This window comes from Hemibagrus wyckioides, linkage group LG06 (genome assembly GCF_019097595.1).
Source record: "Hemibagrus wyckioides isolate EC202008001 linkage group LG06, SWU_Hwy_1.0, whole genome shotgun sequence".
NCBI lineage: Eukaryota > Metazoa > Chordata > Actinopteri > Siluriformes > Bagridae > Hemibagrus > Hemibagrus wyckioides.
The window spans coordinates 9486181-9499607 of record NC_080715.1 but is presented as its reverse complement, the minus strand read 5'-3'; the positions used below and the strand labels follow the sequence as shown (position 1 = coordinate 9499607).

At 37.7% G+C, this 13427-nt stretch overlaps 1 protein-coding gene across 2 annotated transcripts; it reads right to left on the bottom strand.

Annotated features, from left to right (window-relative positions):
* Positions 1-8579: 8579 nt before the first annotated feature.
* LOC131354778 (uncharacterized) lies at positions 8580-13096 on the bottom strand. Of its 2 annotated transcripts, none has more exons than XR_009204782.1 (6): positions 12925-13096; positions 12010-12435; positions 11265-11373; positions 11077-11110; positions 9408-9513; positions 8580-9262 (listed from the first exon to the last, which is right to left on the bottom strand). XR_009204782.1 is itself a non-coding variant. In XM_058392803.1 (6 exons), the coding sequence occupies exons 1-5, from the start codon at positions 13010-13012 to the stop codon at positions 9430-9432; spliced, it is 633 nt and encodes a 210-aa protein (XP_058248786.1). In that variant the 5' UTR covers positions 13013-13096; the 3' UTR covers positions 8582-9262; positions 9408-9429. The 2 variants fall into 2 exon arrangements, 1 of the variants encoding a protein (XP_058248786.1); XM_058392803.1 differs by having other exon boundaries at positions 8582-9262; positions 12118-12435.
* Between the last annotated feature and the right edge of the window lie 331 nt (positions 13097-13427).

Genomic DNA, 13427 nt, shown 5'->3' with positions numbered 1-13427 from the left:
GGATCTCGTCATTAAGGGACCATAGAATGGGACTGACGAAGAGCTCAGGCGGTAATATGGGCTCTGATTCTTCTAATTTCTGCTCTGACAGAGCATCGGCTTTGACATTTTTATGCCCCGGGAGGTAGGTAACCATAAATTGAAACCTTGTGAAGAATAGAGCCCAACGCGCTTGCCGAGGATTTAATCGCTTGGCTTCTCTGAGGTATTGGAGGTTTTTATGATCAGTGATCACTTCAAATGGATGTCTAGCACCCTCGAGCCAGTGCCGCCATTCCTCTAGGGCTAATTTGATTGCCAGTAGTTCACTATTTCCAATATTGTAATTTTGCTCCGCCGGGGATAACTTCTTTGAGAAGAAAGCGCATGGACAGAGTACCGCGGGGTCGCCCCCGTGCTGAGATAACACTGCTCTGACCCCCACGGAGGAGGCGTCTACCTCTACTATGAACGGGTAAGTGGGATCGGGGTGTATTAAGGTGGGTGCGGAACAGAAAGCGGTTTTCAGATCTTGGAAGGCGTCTCCGGCTTCGGTGGTCCAGTCAAGTTTCTTGGGACTGTTTCAAAGAAGAGAAGTAAGTGGGGCAGCGTGCTGGCTGTAACCTGCCACGAAGCGACGGTAAAAGTTTGCGAACCCCAGAAAGCGTTGTAATTCCTTGACCATTTGCGGCTTTGGCCAGTCCCTCACGGCTTGTACTTTGGCTTGATCCATCTGAATGCCGTTGGCGGATATAACATATCCCAGGAAATGTATTGAGAGCTGATGAAATTCGCATTTCTCCAGTTTAAGGAAAAGGTGGTGTTGTCGAAGACGAGCGAGCACCTGCCAGACATGATGGACGTGTGTAGCGCAATTTGGGGAATAAATTAGGATGTCATCTATGTATACCACTACAAAGCGATGTAGCATGTCCTGAAGAATCTCATTTATGAAGTTCTGGAAAACAGAGGGGGCGTTGGCGAGACCGTAGGGCATGACACGATATTCATAATGTCCGGCAGGGGTGATGAAAGCTGTTTTCCATTCATCGCCACGGCGGATTCGGATCAGGTTATACGCGCTCCGGAGATCAAGCTTGGTGAAGATGCGCGATCCTCGAAGTTCTTCAAGTGCCGCAGGGACCAGAGGTAAGGGGTAGGCGAATTTCACCGTTTGGGCGTTTAGTTTCCTGTAATCGATGCAGGGCCGTAGTCCCCCATCCTTCTTAGCCACAAAGAAAAAACTGGACGCCGCCTGGGAGGTCCCCGCTTTATGTTCCGGGACAGACAGAGGGTATATGTGTCCTTTGGGCATTTTGGCATCAGGCTGGAGCTCTATCGCACAATCCCATGGCCGGTGCGGAGGTAGCTTAGTGGCAGCGGTCTTACAGAAGACATCCCTGAAGTGCCAGTATACAGTTGAGATTGGAAGGGCAGCTTTGGGGGCTCTCTATGGAGGTCGATCCCAGGGCTAGGTCCATAGGTTTAGTGACTGGAAGGCCACGTAGACAGGCCCGTAGACAGTAGCTGCTCCACTGGTCGATGCTCCCTTCGCTCCACCAGATGCTGGGTTGGTGAAGAGCCAGCCAGGGGCGTCCCAGCACGATATCCACCCGAGAATCCTCCAGCACCAGGAACGACAAGCTCTCTTCATGCAGCACCCCGATACGGAGAATGAGTTTGGGTGAGATCCACTTCACCAGTCCTTGACCCAGCGGTTTTCCTTGGATAGTGGTAATCTGATAATGCCTGGAACTCGGCTGTCGGGGTATATGGCAGGCCGCCAGAACCTGGGAAGAGATAAAGTTTCCAGAGGCCCCGGAGTCAAAAAGTACTTGCACTGGATAAGAGCGAGATTCAGAAATCAGAGTAGCCTCATGGTACCGGGGGTTAAACATTAAGGAGTTCAATTGGATAGTACTCACTGCTGGGCGTTGGGACCGGACCGAACAGGTAGGGATGGAATGCCCGACCTCCCCGCAGTAGAGGCAGAGTCCACGCTGAACAGGTAGCTGCGGGTCCGGTGGGGAAGGTGTGCCGGTGTGTGGGACTGACATTCTCCAGGTAAGTGGCCACTGCTTTCTTACAGTTGGGGCGAGTATTCTGTCAGTCAGCTGGGGAAGGAACCAGACGGGTCAGGTATGCTCTCAAAGGGTGATTTATTCTTGGCCAGAACACAAAAACGTCCTTGAAGGGAAAAGGAAATAAACTCAGGAAATCACGTCAAACTACAAAACTTAGATAAGCAGGGAAAAAGGCAGGCATCAAGCATAACGTGAAACTCGAAAACAGACGCTAATACTCGCCGCTGATTCTGGTGAGTTTGGCCTTTAAATACTAACTTTGGCTAATTGCCAGCAGGTGCGCCGGCAGCACTCAGGTGACTAGGGCGTGGTGACGTCACAGAGTCCTGCAGATCCGTGACACTGATATTCTAGGTCTTCTTGAGACAAATTACCTATCAATAAAGAATGTATACTCTTGTACAGTTATTTATTTATTTTTAAATATTTTTATATCTTTACTTCTTTTTATAGCTATTTGTCTGGCTAAAATCCCTGTTTATTTCTATGTCCATTATGATTTATATAAAATAATAATAATTAATTAATTAATTAAATTTTAATATGGTCATTGAAGATGTCATCACTTTTATTATTATTAAATTATTAAATTTCCACGTAAATTTGGACTCTCCTTATTACAAGCTAATGTTAAAATTATTTATTTATGATCAGAAAGTGAAGCAAATGAATGAGAGACTCCTATAACAAATTGAAGGGTTCATGAGGAAACTAAAATAAATCAATTTTAGATTTAAAAGACATTTTACTATTTGACCAAGTGAAGTCCTGTGTGTCAGAATGAAAAAAGTTCCAAGGATCTGTGAGGAAGAGAGAACATATTGCTAAAACGTTATTAGAATTACAATTAATATGGAAACTTCCATTGCTTCTAGGAGGAAATCTGTCCAACTTCTGCCTTTACATGCAAATTAACTTTAATGACATCACATTCTTAATCTGTAGGGTTTAATATAGAGTTGTCCCACCCTTTGCTGCCAAAATAGCTTCAACTCATCTGGGAAGGCTTTCCACAACATTTAGGAGTGTGTTTATGGGAATTTTTGACCATTCCTCTAGAAACACATTTGTGAGGTCAGACACTGATGTTGAATGAGAAGGCCTGGCTGACAGTCTAAGCTCTAATTCATCCCAAAGGTGTTCTATCAAGTTGACTTGCAGGTCAGTCAAGTTCCTCCACACCAAACTCGCTCTTTATGGACTTTGCTTTGAGCACTGGTGCGCAGTCATGTTGGAACAGAAAGGGGCCATCCCTAAACTGTTCCCACAAAATTGGGAGCATGAAATTGTCTAAAATGTCTTGGTATGCTGAAGCATTAAGAGTTCCTATCAGTGGAACTAAGGGGCCAAACCCAACCTATGGAAAACCCCACACCATATTCCCCCCTCCACTTTACACTTGGCATGATGCAGTCAGGCAAGATTTTATAGACCTGTGGCCATGGAAGTGATTCAAACACCTGAATTCAATGATTTGGAGGGGTATCCTAAAACTTTTGGCAATATAGTGTAATAATCTGCCTTTACTGTTATTACCTCCAGAATGTGTCCCTTGGATATGTGAAAGAATTGAAACTCCAGCTGAGTGATTAGAACCATGATTACAATAAATTAAATTCCCTCACTTATTCTTCCAGAATTTTACATCCAACTCAGAAGAGTATAGTTCTAGAAGAAAAATTAAATCAATTTCAAAGCTTTTACAGAATAAAAATATAGAATTTTACATTTAAAAAACTTGAAATACATAACAAGTGACTTGTTATAGCAAATGACAAAAAAGAAAGGATAAAGTGTATACATATATAAGTATAAAGGAATAATATACAACCAACAGAGGTCACAGAACCAATAAAATGATCTATATATAATGATTTTCAACCTTTGTAACCACTTTTTACATCCCAGATAGCAAAATAGGTCTGACCCAGATCTGGCTCACACAATGCACATACCACAAAGAATGACAGCCCTTTGGTGTCCCATATCTGGTTTGCCAGAGGTGGGCCACGCATGGGCCAGCACAAGGCCAGCACAGGGCCACATTAGGCATGGACAGACCTAGGCCACATCTGGCATTGCCATCATATAAACAGTGCCATCACTGCCAGACCTGGTCCGCATCTGGTTGACATACCACTTGCCATGCCAGCACTCAGCCAGCAGTGCCGGCTTAATGCCAGATCTGGCCATGACCCGTCTGCAAAGATATTAAAAATAAGTCAAAAAGAACTGGCACGTGTAAAAAGCTATTAATCAGTAAAAATCAAGAAAATCAACCATAAGTCTCAAATTCGGAGTTAAGTTTAGTAATATACAATGAGGAGTACAAAGAGTCAGGCCCTGATTTTTTTTTTGTTGACCGTTTCCATATAGTTTCAGTTATGATGTACTTTTGTTTATTTATATTTGTGTCATGCTCTCATGTCAGAGGACAGATGAGGTGAAGAGGCTTCAAGACAGGGAGTGATTCAACGCACACACAGTTCATAAAAGCTTTTTGCTGGTGGATGGCGGTTTCATGGATGTGTCTCTGACAACTGTTCTATGCAACAAGTGAGTTATTTTACATTTTCAGGTACAGCGGCTTGTTTAAAATAAAAGTTTGTTTAACAGTGGAAATTGAGTCTCACATTATTTAAATTTCATTCATATATAAAACATTAATAGTGAACATTTTTAACTTTATAAAACGATTCTCTGAAGTCTTGGCGATCAGCCTCTATCAATCAATAAAGAAAGTAAGACATCTTTTTTATATACATAGTTTAGCAGCCTACTACTCTTTTTGGCAGAATTTATTATTATAATCAATTTAACCGTAGTCCCTAAATGTATGTAAATGCAGAAAATGGGATTGAAATCAAAAACATTTTCCACCATTTTGTGCCCCCCCACTTCTTAAACCAAAGTTACACCCTTGCTACTGCCCGTAAATTTGACTTAGATTGAGAGGCTAATAACCAGTCTCGTTTATTTGTTCATTCATAGTTATTTGAGCTATGTTGGTTCCAATATCAACCAGCCAGAAAATTTCTTGACGACACGTCAGAAACACCTCCTCCATCTTGCCCCCCTGTCATGTCTTTAAGTCCCTCAGGAAGAACTGGTAACTTTGTTAATAGTTCGTTGCAGTTGCAGACATACCATTAACAGATCAGAACTGATTTACAAAAAGTTAGCCTTACAGTCAAACGACCAATTGGTGTTAAAGTATTCTTGAACACATTGGTTGTTCCCTTTCCATGCATGTGCGGCTATTTTCTTCTCACAGTTTATATTTGCTGCAAGTGCAAGCTTCAGTAACTGCTGGCATGTTTTGGCACGGATTTGCCACCATAGCTTGACTCCTGTACGCTGGATCTCTTGTAAAATAGGCGTAAAATTTTAATTGATCTGATGCATTTTTGTAAAATAGGCAAAAAAATTTATTTGATCTCATGCATTGATCCTAGCCACAAAATCCCTTTGGAATGATTTAGCCACACCCTTTCACAAATTGGCAAATTTGCATTATATGCAAAACTTTTTTGTAAACCAAGCCTTGGTTTTTCAGCCTATTTTCGCAAAGATGATGGTAAAATACATAGCTGTGCTTCAGGAAGTTTGTAATAAATAATACTGCCAATTATTATATTTCACCATAAGATGGCAACATAATTAAATAATTAAATGTCTTGATTGTACATATATACTTAATACTTAATAATACTTAAAAAAAAATACAGCTGAGAAATACCAATAAATTCCTTTCGCAATTTTATGTTATATAATGTAAATAGTACTGTATATAGCAGAGTTGTCAAACACAAGGCCTATGGGCTTAATCCAGCCTTTCATTTGGCCCATGTGTGTAAGTGTCAGGAACTGCTGGACTGTTCCCTGCCTGGCCTGAGGAGGGCACTGGCAGGTGAACCCGAGAAGCCTGCTTGTTCGTGTGTCGTTCGTGTTATACCTGTCCTATTGTTCTCTCCCCTGATTGTTTCACCTGTAACCTGTTTACCCTAATGTCTAGCCCTATAAGTAGGGATCCTTCTGTGCATGTCCTTGTCCGTGATCATTTTACTGTCATGTGTTCCATGGTACCAGTCTGTCTATGCTCCTGTTAGTCCTCAGTTTAGTCTTCGGTATTTTCTGTTTACCACTCCATGTCTCGTCTTCCGTCTGTTTCCCCATGTCATGTCTTTATGTGAATAAAAGCAGTGCTTCGCTGAATCCTGTGTCTGGGTCTACGTTCAGCCATGTGCTAGCGTGGGCACGCGCACCACGGATGGCCCGGGTTCGAGCCCCGCCTAGGGCGAGGATCCCAGCCATGACAGTATGTATGTGCACTCCAATTTAGCAAAGCTAAAATATCTTGTTAATAATCTGGGAAAATAACACTCTATATTAAGTTCAATCTGCTTTTCTTCTGCAGTAAGAAGACTTTACTTTACCATCTTCATATTTTTGTGCTTATAAAGGTAAGTAGCTTTCAAACAAAAACATAAAAAATGTATAATCCCAATTGCCTAATATGGTTTATGTTCACATGAGCTCTTATCCAGTTAAATCAATTACAGCCCTTCAGGGTCTCACAAAAATGCTGATGTGGCCTGGGTAGAATTTGAGTTTGACATCCCTGGACTATGGATTTGATCAAATTGATCATCTAGGTAACAAAAGTTTGTTTGTGATTCATTAGTGGATCATATTTTAAATACCTTGTACCATTTGAATACTGAGTATTTTTTTAGACTATTCTTTTAAGATTATTTTCAGTGTATTCTTTTTTAAACATCTCTTGGCAATGCCATGTTAATGTTTCATGCCAATTTTGATGTCTTTGGAGCAAGGGGCACTACATTAACAGATAAAATTGAATGATTAGTTGATTGAAATACTAAGATACTTAAGAAATACAGAGGGTAAATTAAATACTGAACACATCATTTTTCTCTGTAAATATATTTTTAAAGGTGCTATTGACATGAAATTTTCATCAGATGTTGGTAACAACCCATGCAATCTACACATGCAAAGAAATTATAGATGTCTATAAATTAATTTAGAGGTGCAAAAATGCATGGAAAGTCAAGACACAATCAATCAGTAATTAGAAAGCAATCCTGCCCCTTGTCAGTGCAAATTAACATCAGCTGGTTCTATCCCAACCAATGGCCTATAAAAAGGTTTCTCATTACCAATGTGTCACACATAAAAACATCTCATGATGGGTAAAAGCAAAGAGCTATCTCAAGACCTTTGTGATCTTATTGTTGCAAAACATACTGATGGCATTGGTTACAAAAGGATTTCAAAACTTCTCAGTGTTCCAGTGAGCACAGCAGGGTCTATAAACTGGAAGTAGAAAGGACATCATTTCACCATAAACCGGCCACAACCAGGTGCTCCTCACAAGGTTTCTGACAGAGGAGTGAAAAGAATTACCAGAAGAGTTGTCCAAGAGCTAAGGACCACTTGTGGAGAGCTTCAGAAACACCTGGCAGATTTATTAGCAGGTACAATTGTTTTAAAGAAATGCACTTAACCACCATGGCCTGTATGCATGCTCACCATTCAAGACTCCTTTGCTGAATAAAAAGCATGTTGAAGCTTTAATGTTTGCTGAATTGGAGAATATAGTCTTGTCAAATGAGACCAAAATTGAATTCTTTGTATGCCATAATAGAAACCATGTTTGGAGGACAAATGGCACTGCACATCACCCCCAAAACACCATACCAGCAGTGAAGTTTGGAGGTGGGAACATCATGATCTGGGGCTGTTTTTCAGCATACGGTACTGACAAACTTCGTATAATTGAAGGAAGGATAAATGGAAAAATGTACAGAGACATTCTTGATAAAAAATCTGCTGTCATCTACCAGGATGATGAACATGAAATGAGTGTGGACATTTCAGCAAGACAATGATCCCAAACATACAGCCAAGGAAACTCTTAATTGGGTTCAGAGAAAGAAAATAAAGCTGCTAGAATGGCGCATCCTATCACTTGACTTAAATCCAATTGAAAACCTATGGAAAGAATTAAAGGTCAGCGTTTATAGAAGAGGCCCACGTAATCTTCAAGATCTGAAGACTGTTTGTGTGGAAGAATGGACCAAAATCACACATGATCAATGTATGCAACTAGTATCTCCATACAGGAGGCCTCTTGAAGCTGTCATTACCATAGTCTTTTGTATGAAGTATTAAATAAATTTCCGTAAGCATGTTCAATACTTTTTCCCACTGTCATTTCAGATTATAAAACATAACTTAATTTATGGACATCTATAGTTTGATTTCTTTGCATGTGTGGATTGCATGGGTTCATATATCTGGTGTACCATTTTATGTCAGTAGCACTTTTAGAAATATATTTACTGAGAAAAATGGTGATGTGTTCAATACTTATTTTACCTGCTGTATTTATGTAGTATATTTTTTAATGTTTCATTTTAAATAAACAATTGTTGATCATCAACAATCAGCATTTATTCAAATGAATAAATTAATAATAATTTAATCATTTCTACATTAAAATTGTGTGTATATGTACATTATATGGACAAAACTATGTGGACACATGACCATAACACAAATATGTGATTCTTCCCCAAACATTTGTTACAAAGTTGAAATCACACAATTGTATAAAATGATTTCCCTTCACTGAAGAGTCCCAATCAGTGCTCCAGCATGACAATGCACCTTTGCACAATGTGAGATCCATGAACACATGTTTTGCCAAGGTTGGAGTGGAAGAATTCATATGTCCTTCATTGAGCCCTGACCTCAACCTCACTGAACACCTTTGCGATGAACTGGAACACCAACTACACTCTAAACCTTCTCACCCAATATCGGTGTCTAACGTGTGTGTATTTTATGAATGTATGTGTATGTATGTTTGCATATACACTCATCGTTGTTCAGTCATGTGGCAGCAGCACAATGCAATAAATCATGCAGATACAGGTAAAGAGCTTCAGTTAATGTTCACATTAAACATCACAATGGGGAAAAGTGTAATCTCTGTGTTTGAGGATTTCAGAAATTGCTGATCCCATGGGATTTTCACATGCAACAGTCTCTAGCGTTTATACGGAATGGTGCGAAAACCAAACAACATCCGAAAATTAACAGATGATCTGCAGGCTGAAACACATTGTTGATCATCAGGTAGCACTTATTCACCTTTGTAGTTCTGTGCCCTGTGGAAGCACAAGTGAGTTAATTCATATGTTTGAACCATGAATAATAAATTGAGAAGTACCAAAGCATTGCAATAATTTTATTTTGAATACAACTGGACATTGCAAAACCTAAAAAAAATTAATGCTGAGTATCTAAATGTACCTGCAATATTGTTGAGAAATCTTCAGATCTGATATTGTCCATAAACTGAGTTAAGTCTCTCAATATACTGGCTGCTCTGATTGTTGTTCATTCCTCCTCCATGTGGCTTTTAACAAACAAAAGAACATTACATGAGGTTACAGGTGTAAGCTGGTATAAGATGTGTATATTTATATAATGTGTGAGAGCGAGAGAGAGAGAGATAGTGGGTGTAAGTGTACACTGTAAAAATCCTAATTTTACAGAAAATAACTCTAATTTTTTTACAATAGTTTCCTGTTATTTAAAATTATATTTAAAAACCAGTAAAATGACCAATATTATCTTTAAATTAACAAATTGACTGCAATTTTAAGGATTATACCATTAATGAAAAATTACAGTAATTCTCATTTTTCTTTTACTGTATTATTTTAACTGTATTTTTTCTGTTATTACATAGCAATTTATGTAAAATTACAATAATAAATTGTAATTAAACAGGTAGCTTATTATATTAAATGTTTATGCCAATAATAACATTTTAACATTTCCCACCTTCATTTTACAGTAAAACTCATTTGTGTTTTATGTGTATGTGTATGTGTTGTATGTGTATTTCTACATTCAAACTCTGTAATTCTAAAAAGAAATTTAGTTAACTTTTGTCATTACACCAACGCATGTTTTTTTAAAGTTTTAAAACTTAAAGTTTTTTTTAAATATATGTAGGCCAAAATGTTTGACGTTCAATTGACATCAAATCAATGTCATGTTTTAGATGTGAAATTGATGTCATATTGACATCACATTGACATCAATAATTCAGCTGTTTAGCACTTTTTCTTATACGGCATTTGGCATCTGAAGCTGGTTTTGTAATGTCAAAAGAGTAATGTTAATATTTGGGGTCATTTTAATTTCGGTTTTTAAGGTTTGGTCTCATGGGCAGCACGGTGGCTTAGTGGTTAGCACTGTTGGGTTTGAATCCCGGGTTCGACATGTACATTAGGTTGGTTGGTAATGCTAAATTGGAATACTCACATAGAAGTAAGTGTGTGTGGTTGTCTGTCTATATGTGTGACCCTGTGATGGACTGGCAGGGTAGGATAGGCTCTAGCAGACCCCTGTGACCCTAGTTAGGAATAAAGCTGGTATAGAAAATGGATCTGTTTGGACTAAGAAAGTGTCCAAAAAGGCCTGATAAATAAATAAAATATTTCTTACTTTAATTACTTTTGTCATTATTTTGGTGTTCAAAATAAGACCTAAATATGTTGACGTCAATTTGATTTGCTTTTTGACTTGTTTTTTGACATAATTTTTTGGTGTCAATTTGATGTCATATAATAATAAAGGAAACATCTGTAAAATTAGTGTTTTTCTGTAATATATTTAATGCTGTCATTTTATTGAAAGTAGTGGTTCATAATAGTAAAGGAAAAATCCATAAAATTACAGTGTTTTTCTGTAAAATATTTAAGAAAAATGTATGTAAAATGATTGTTTTTGCACTTTATTTGAATGAACGTATTTTACTTTAATTTTACGGTTTTTGTTTGGCAGCCGCTGCTGCCAGTGATTTGACCGTTTTTTTACGAGATTTTTTTTTACAGTGTATGACTATGTATATAACTGTATACAGTTATATAATATATGTAAATGTGTAAAGAATTCATATAGAACTTACAGGGATGTCCACTGTAGCTTTCTTTTTCCATTTCCTGTATGAAAAAATACAATTTCTGTTTTGCAGTTTCCAACAGTCAGCTTTAATGTAGTGTATAAAATATATGTGCTTATAAATAAAGGTAAGATCTTCAATCAAGATTCATTCTAGTTTTAATGACAGGATTAGATGAAGAGGTGGTCATTTACCTGTGAATACACACAGTACAGAAGATAATGAGACAGATTGCAACAGCTCCCGTAACTGAGGAAAATATTGTGTATTGCAGCATTTGTCCTAGTGGCAATGAGTTTTCCTCTGTGTTACCAACAAAATCAGATAAAAAGAAAAGAGTTAATAGAATCATTAATATTAGTCACAGAATGAATTATACAACATTGTGCAAAATGATTGAAACTGAAATGAATAATTTTCTTTAATAAAATACAGCACTAACCTAAACAATGTCAATATATGACATGACAACACTTAAAATGCATCTAAAAATGCCTATAAAAAGCATCATCAGTCTTTTGTGCAGTTATATAAGACAATTATCTGGTATGTTTACTGAATAGCAGAATCTGTCACAGTTCTGAGACTTTGACTGTCACACTTGCTTCTGTTTTTGCAGATATAACCTGACATCCAGCATTCATATTTTGTCTGAACAGGATGTAACCTTGTGATCTCCATATGATCCACATCATAGATTAATAAGGATACAGTGGAACCTTGAGATACGGATTTAATTTGTTCAGGAGGCGAGCTCTAAAGGCGGAAATTTGTACAAAAAATTATAATAATTTTCCCATAAGAAAAAAAAAATTTGTAAGAATTTTCCTATAAGAAATAATATCAATGCAGATAATTTATTTCAGCCACCCAACAATATTATCAATATTACCAATATGAAGGGTATGTACACTTTATGGCTGCTTACAAAGAACTGACCCAAGCCAACCGTTCCATGTCAAGGGTCCTCAAAGGAAATAGAACAGACCCACACCACCTATCTGTCAACAAAAAACAAGCAAAAACAAGCATTTGCCTGTGAATTACCTTCTATAGTCAATATGCACTGCATGTCTAATGGAAAACATGAGTATAATCCTGCATCTGAAAGCTGTATATCCGATATCTGTAGTTTTCTTGGATTCCTGGGGTCAACCTGCATCCTGCTTGATGTGTAGTTTGTCACAGTTTCGTTTTTGTCTGGGCTGTAGATGAAAAGAAGGGTCCTGTCTTTACGCCAACCAAAATCTACAATAGTCCGTTTACTAGTCAGATTTCCATTGCAGTGTAAAATAACCATCTCTCCCTTAAAAGCAGTTCTGTTCATCTGGCATGGAATAACATTCTCATATGACTCGGTAGAATCTGTGGAAAAGAGAGATTTAGTAACTTTTTAAATTAGTTTAAATAATTAAAGTCATCTTAATACTTGAAGTCATAGACATGATACTGTTTTATATAATACAGCAATTTTAAAGTAAATCATGAAATTAGCACTAGACTAAGTGACCCTGAGTTACCATACCATACAATTTATGACAGAAAATGAAATTTAAAAAAATTTAGTACAGAAAATTGCTGAATTTGCAAAAAAACTCCCCAGTTTACAGTCTACTGCATCAAAAGTGTTTGTTTATTTAAGATTATCCATCTGTGATTAGATAACCATTATGGAATTAAATTATATCATATATATTATGTCATTCTAAGACTGACAACCACTTTTAATTTTAATTTGGTTAGATTTACTACAGCCACTCTGTTGCAGAAAAAGCATGATAGAGTCACAACACACTCACCAGTTCCTTACATAGACAAACGTCTTAAATCCATTACACTAATATGAATCCTTACCTCCACAAATTAGTAGAAACACAGTGGCACAAAGTCCTAGATGCAAATTCCTGGTCTGAAGAAATACCAGAAGGATACAGTGTTTCATGTTATTAAATGTTTAAAAACCTTTCTTGCAATCAAGCTCAGCCTTGTTGTTTAAAGGATCTGAAATGCATGTACGTGCTATAGAGAGGAGTGAGAGGAAGTGGGGTTAAGAAACGGAACATCACAAAAAGCCAACTCGTTCCCCCTCCTCTTCTCTATGAGATAAATGATATAATTGACCACAGTTGTGTGCAAAGATGTGTTTATTCCCATTTTTTGAAACTCAAGTGTTTACTCACTAACCTTTGCATGTACTGTGTAAAATTAATACAGGAGGAATTAGGTGAATGCCAAAATAGCAGCTGTTAATGTGAAGATTATATGCATTTTGTAATATCAGTTTGTTTTACATTGTGTGACAATGATATCTGAATTCGGTGCATGAATGCTAAACATATAGCTATTACAAAACTACA

Excerpts from the sequence above, each read along its gene's own strand:
- LOC131354778 (XM_058392803.1), bottom strand. The coding sequence starts at position 13,012 with ATGAAACACTGTATCCTTCTGGTATTTCTTCAGACCAGGAATTTGCAT. Across the intron at positions 11,111-11,264 it reads TGTACTGTGTGTATTCACAG|GAAATGGAAAAAGAAAGCTA; the intron begins GTAAATGACCAC and ends TTTTTCATACAG. Across the intron at positions 9,514-11,076 it reads AAGCTACAGTGGACATCCCT|CCACATGGAGGAGGAATGAA; the intron begins GTAAGTTCTATA and ends GTTTGTTAAAAG.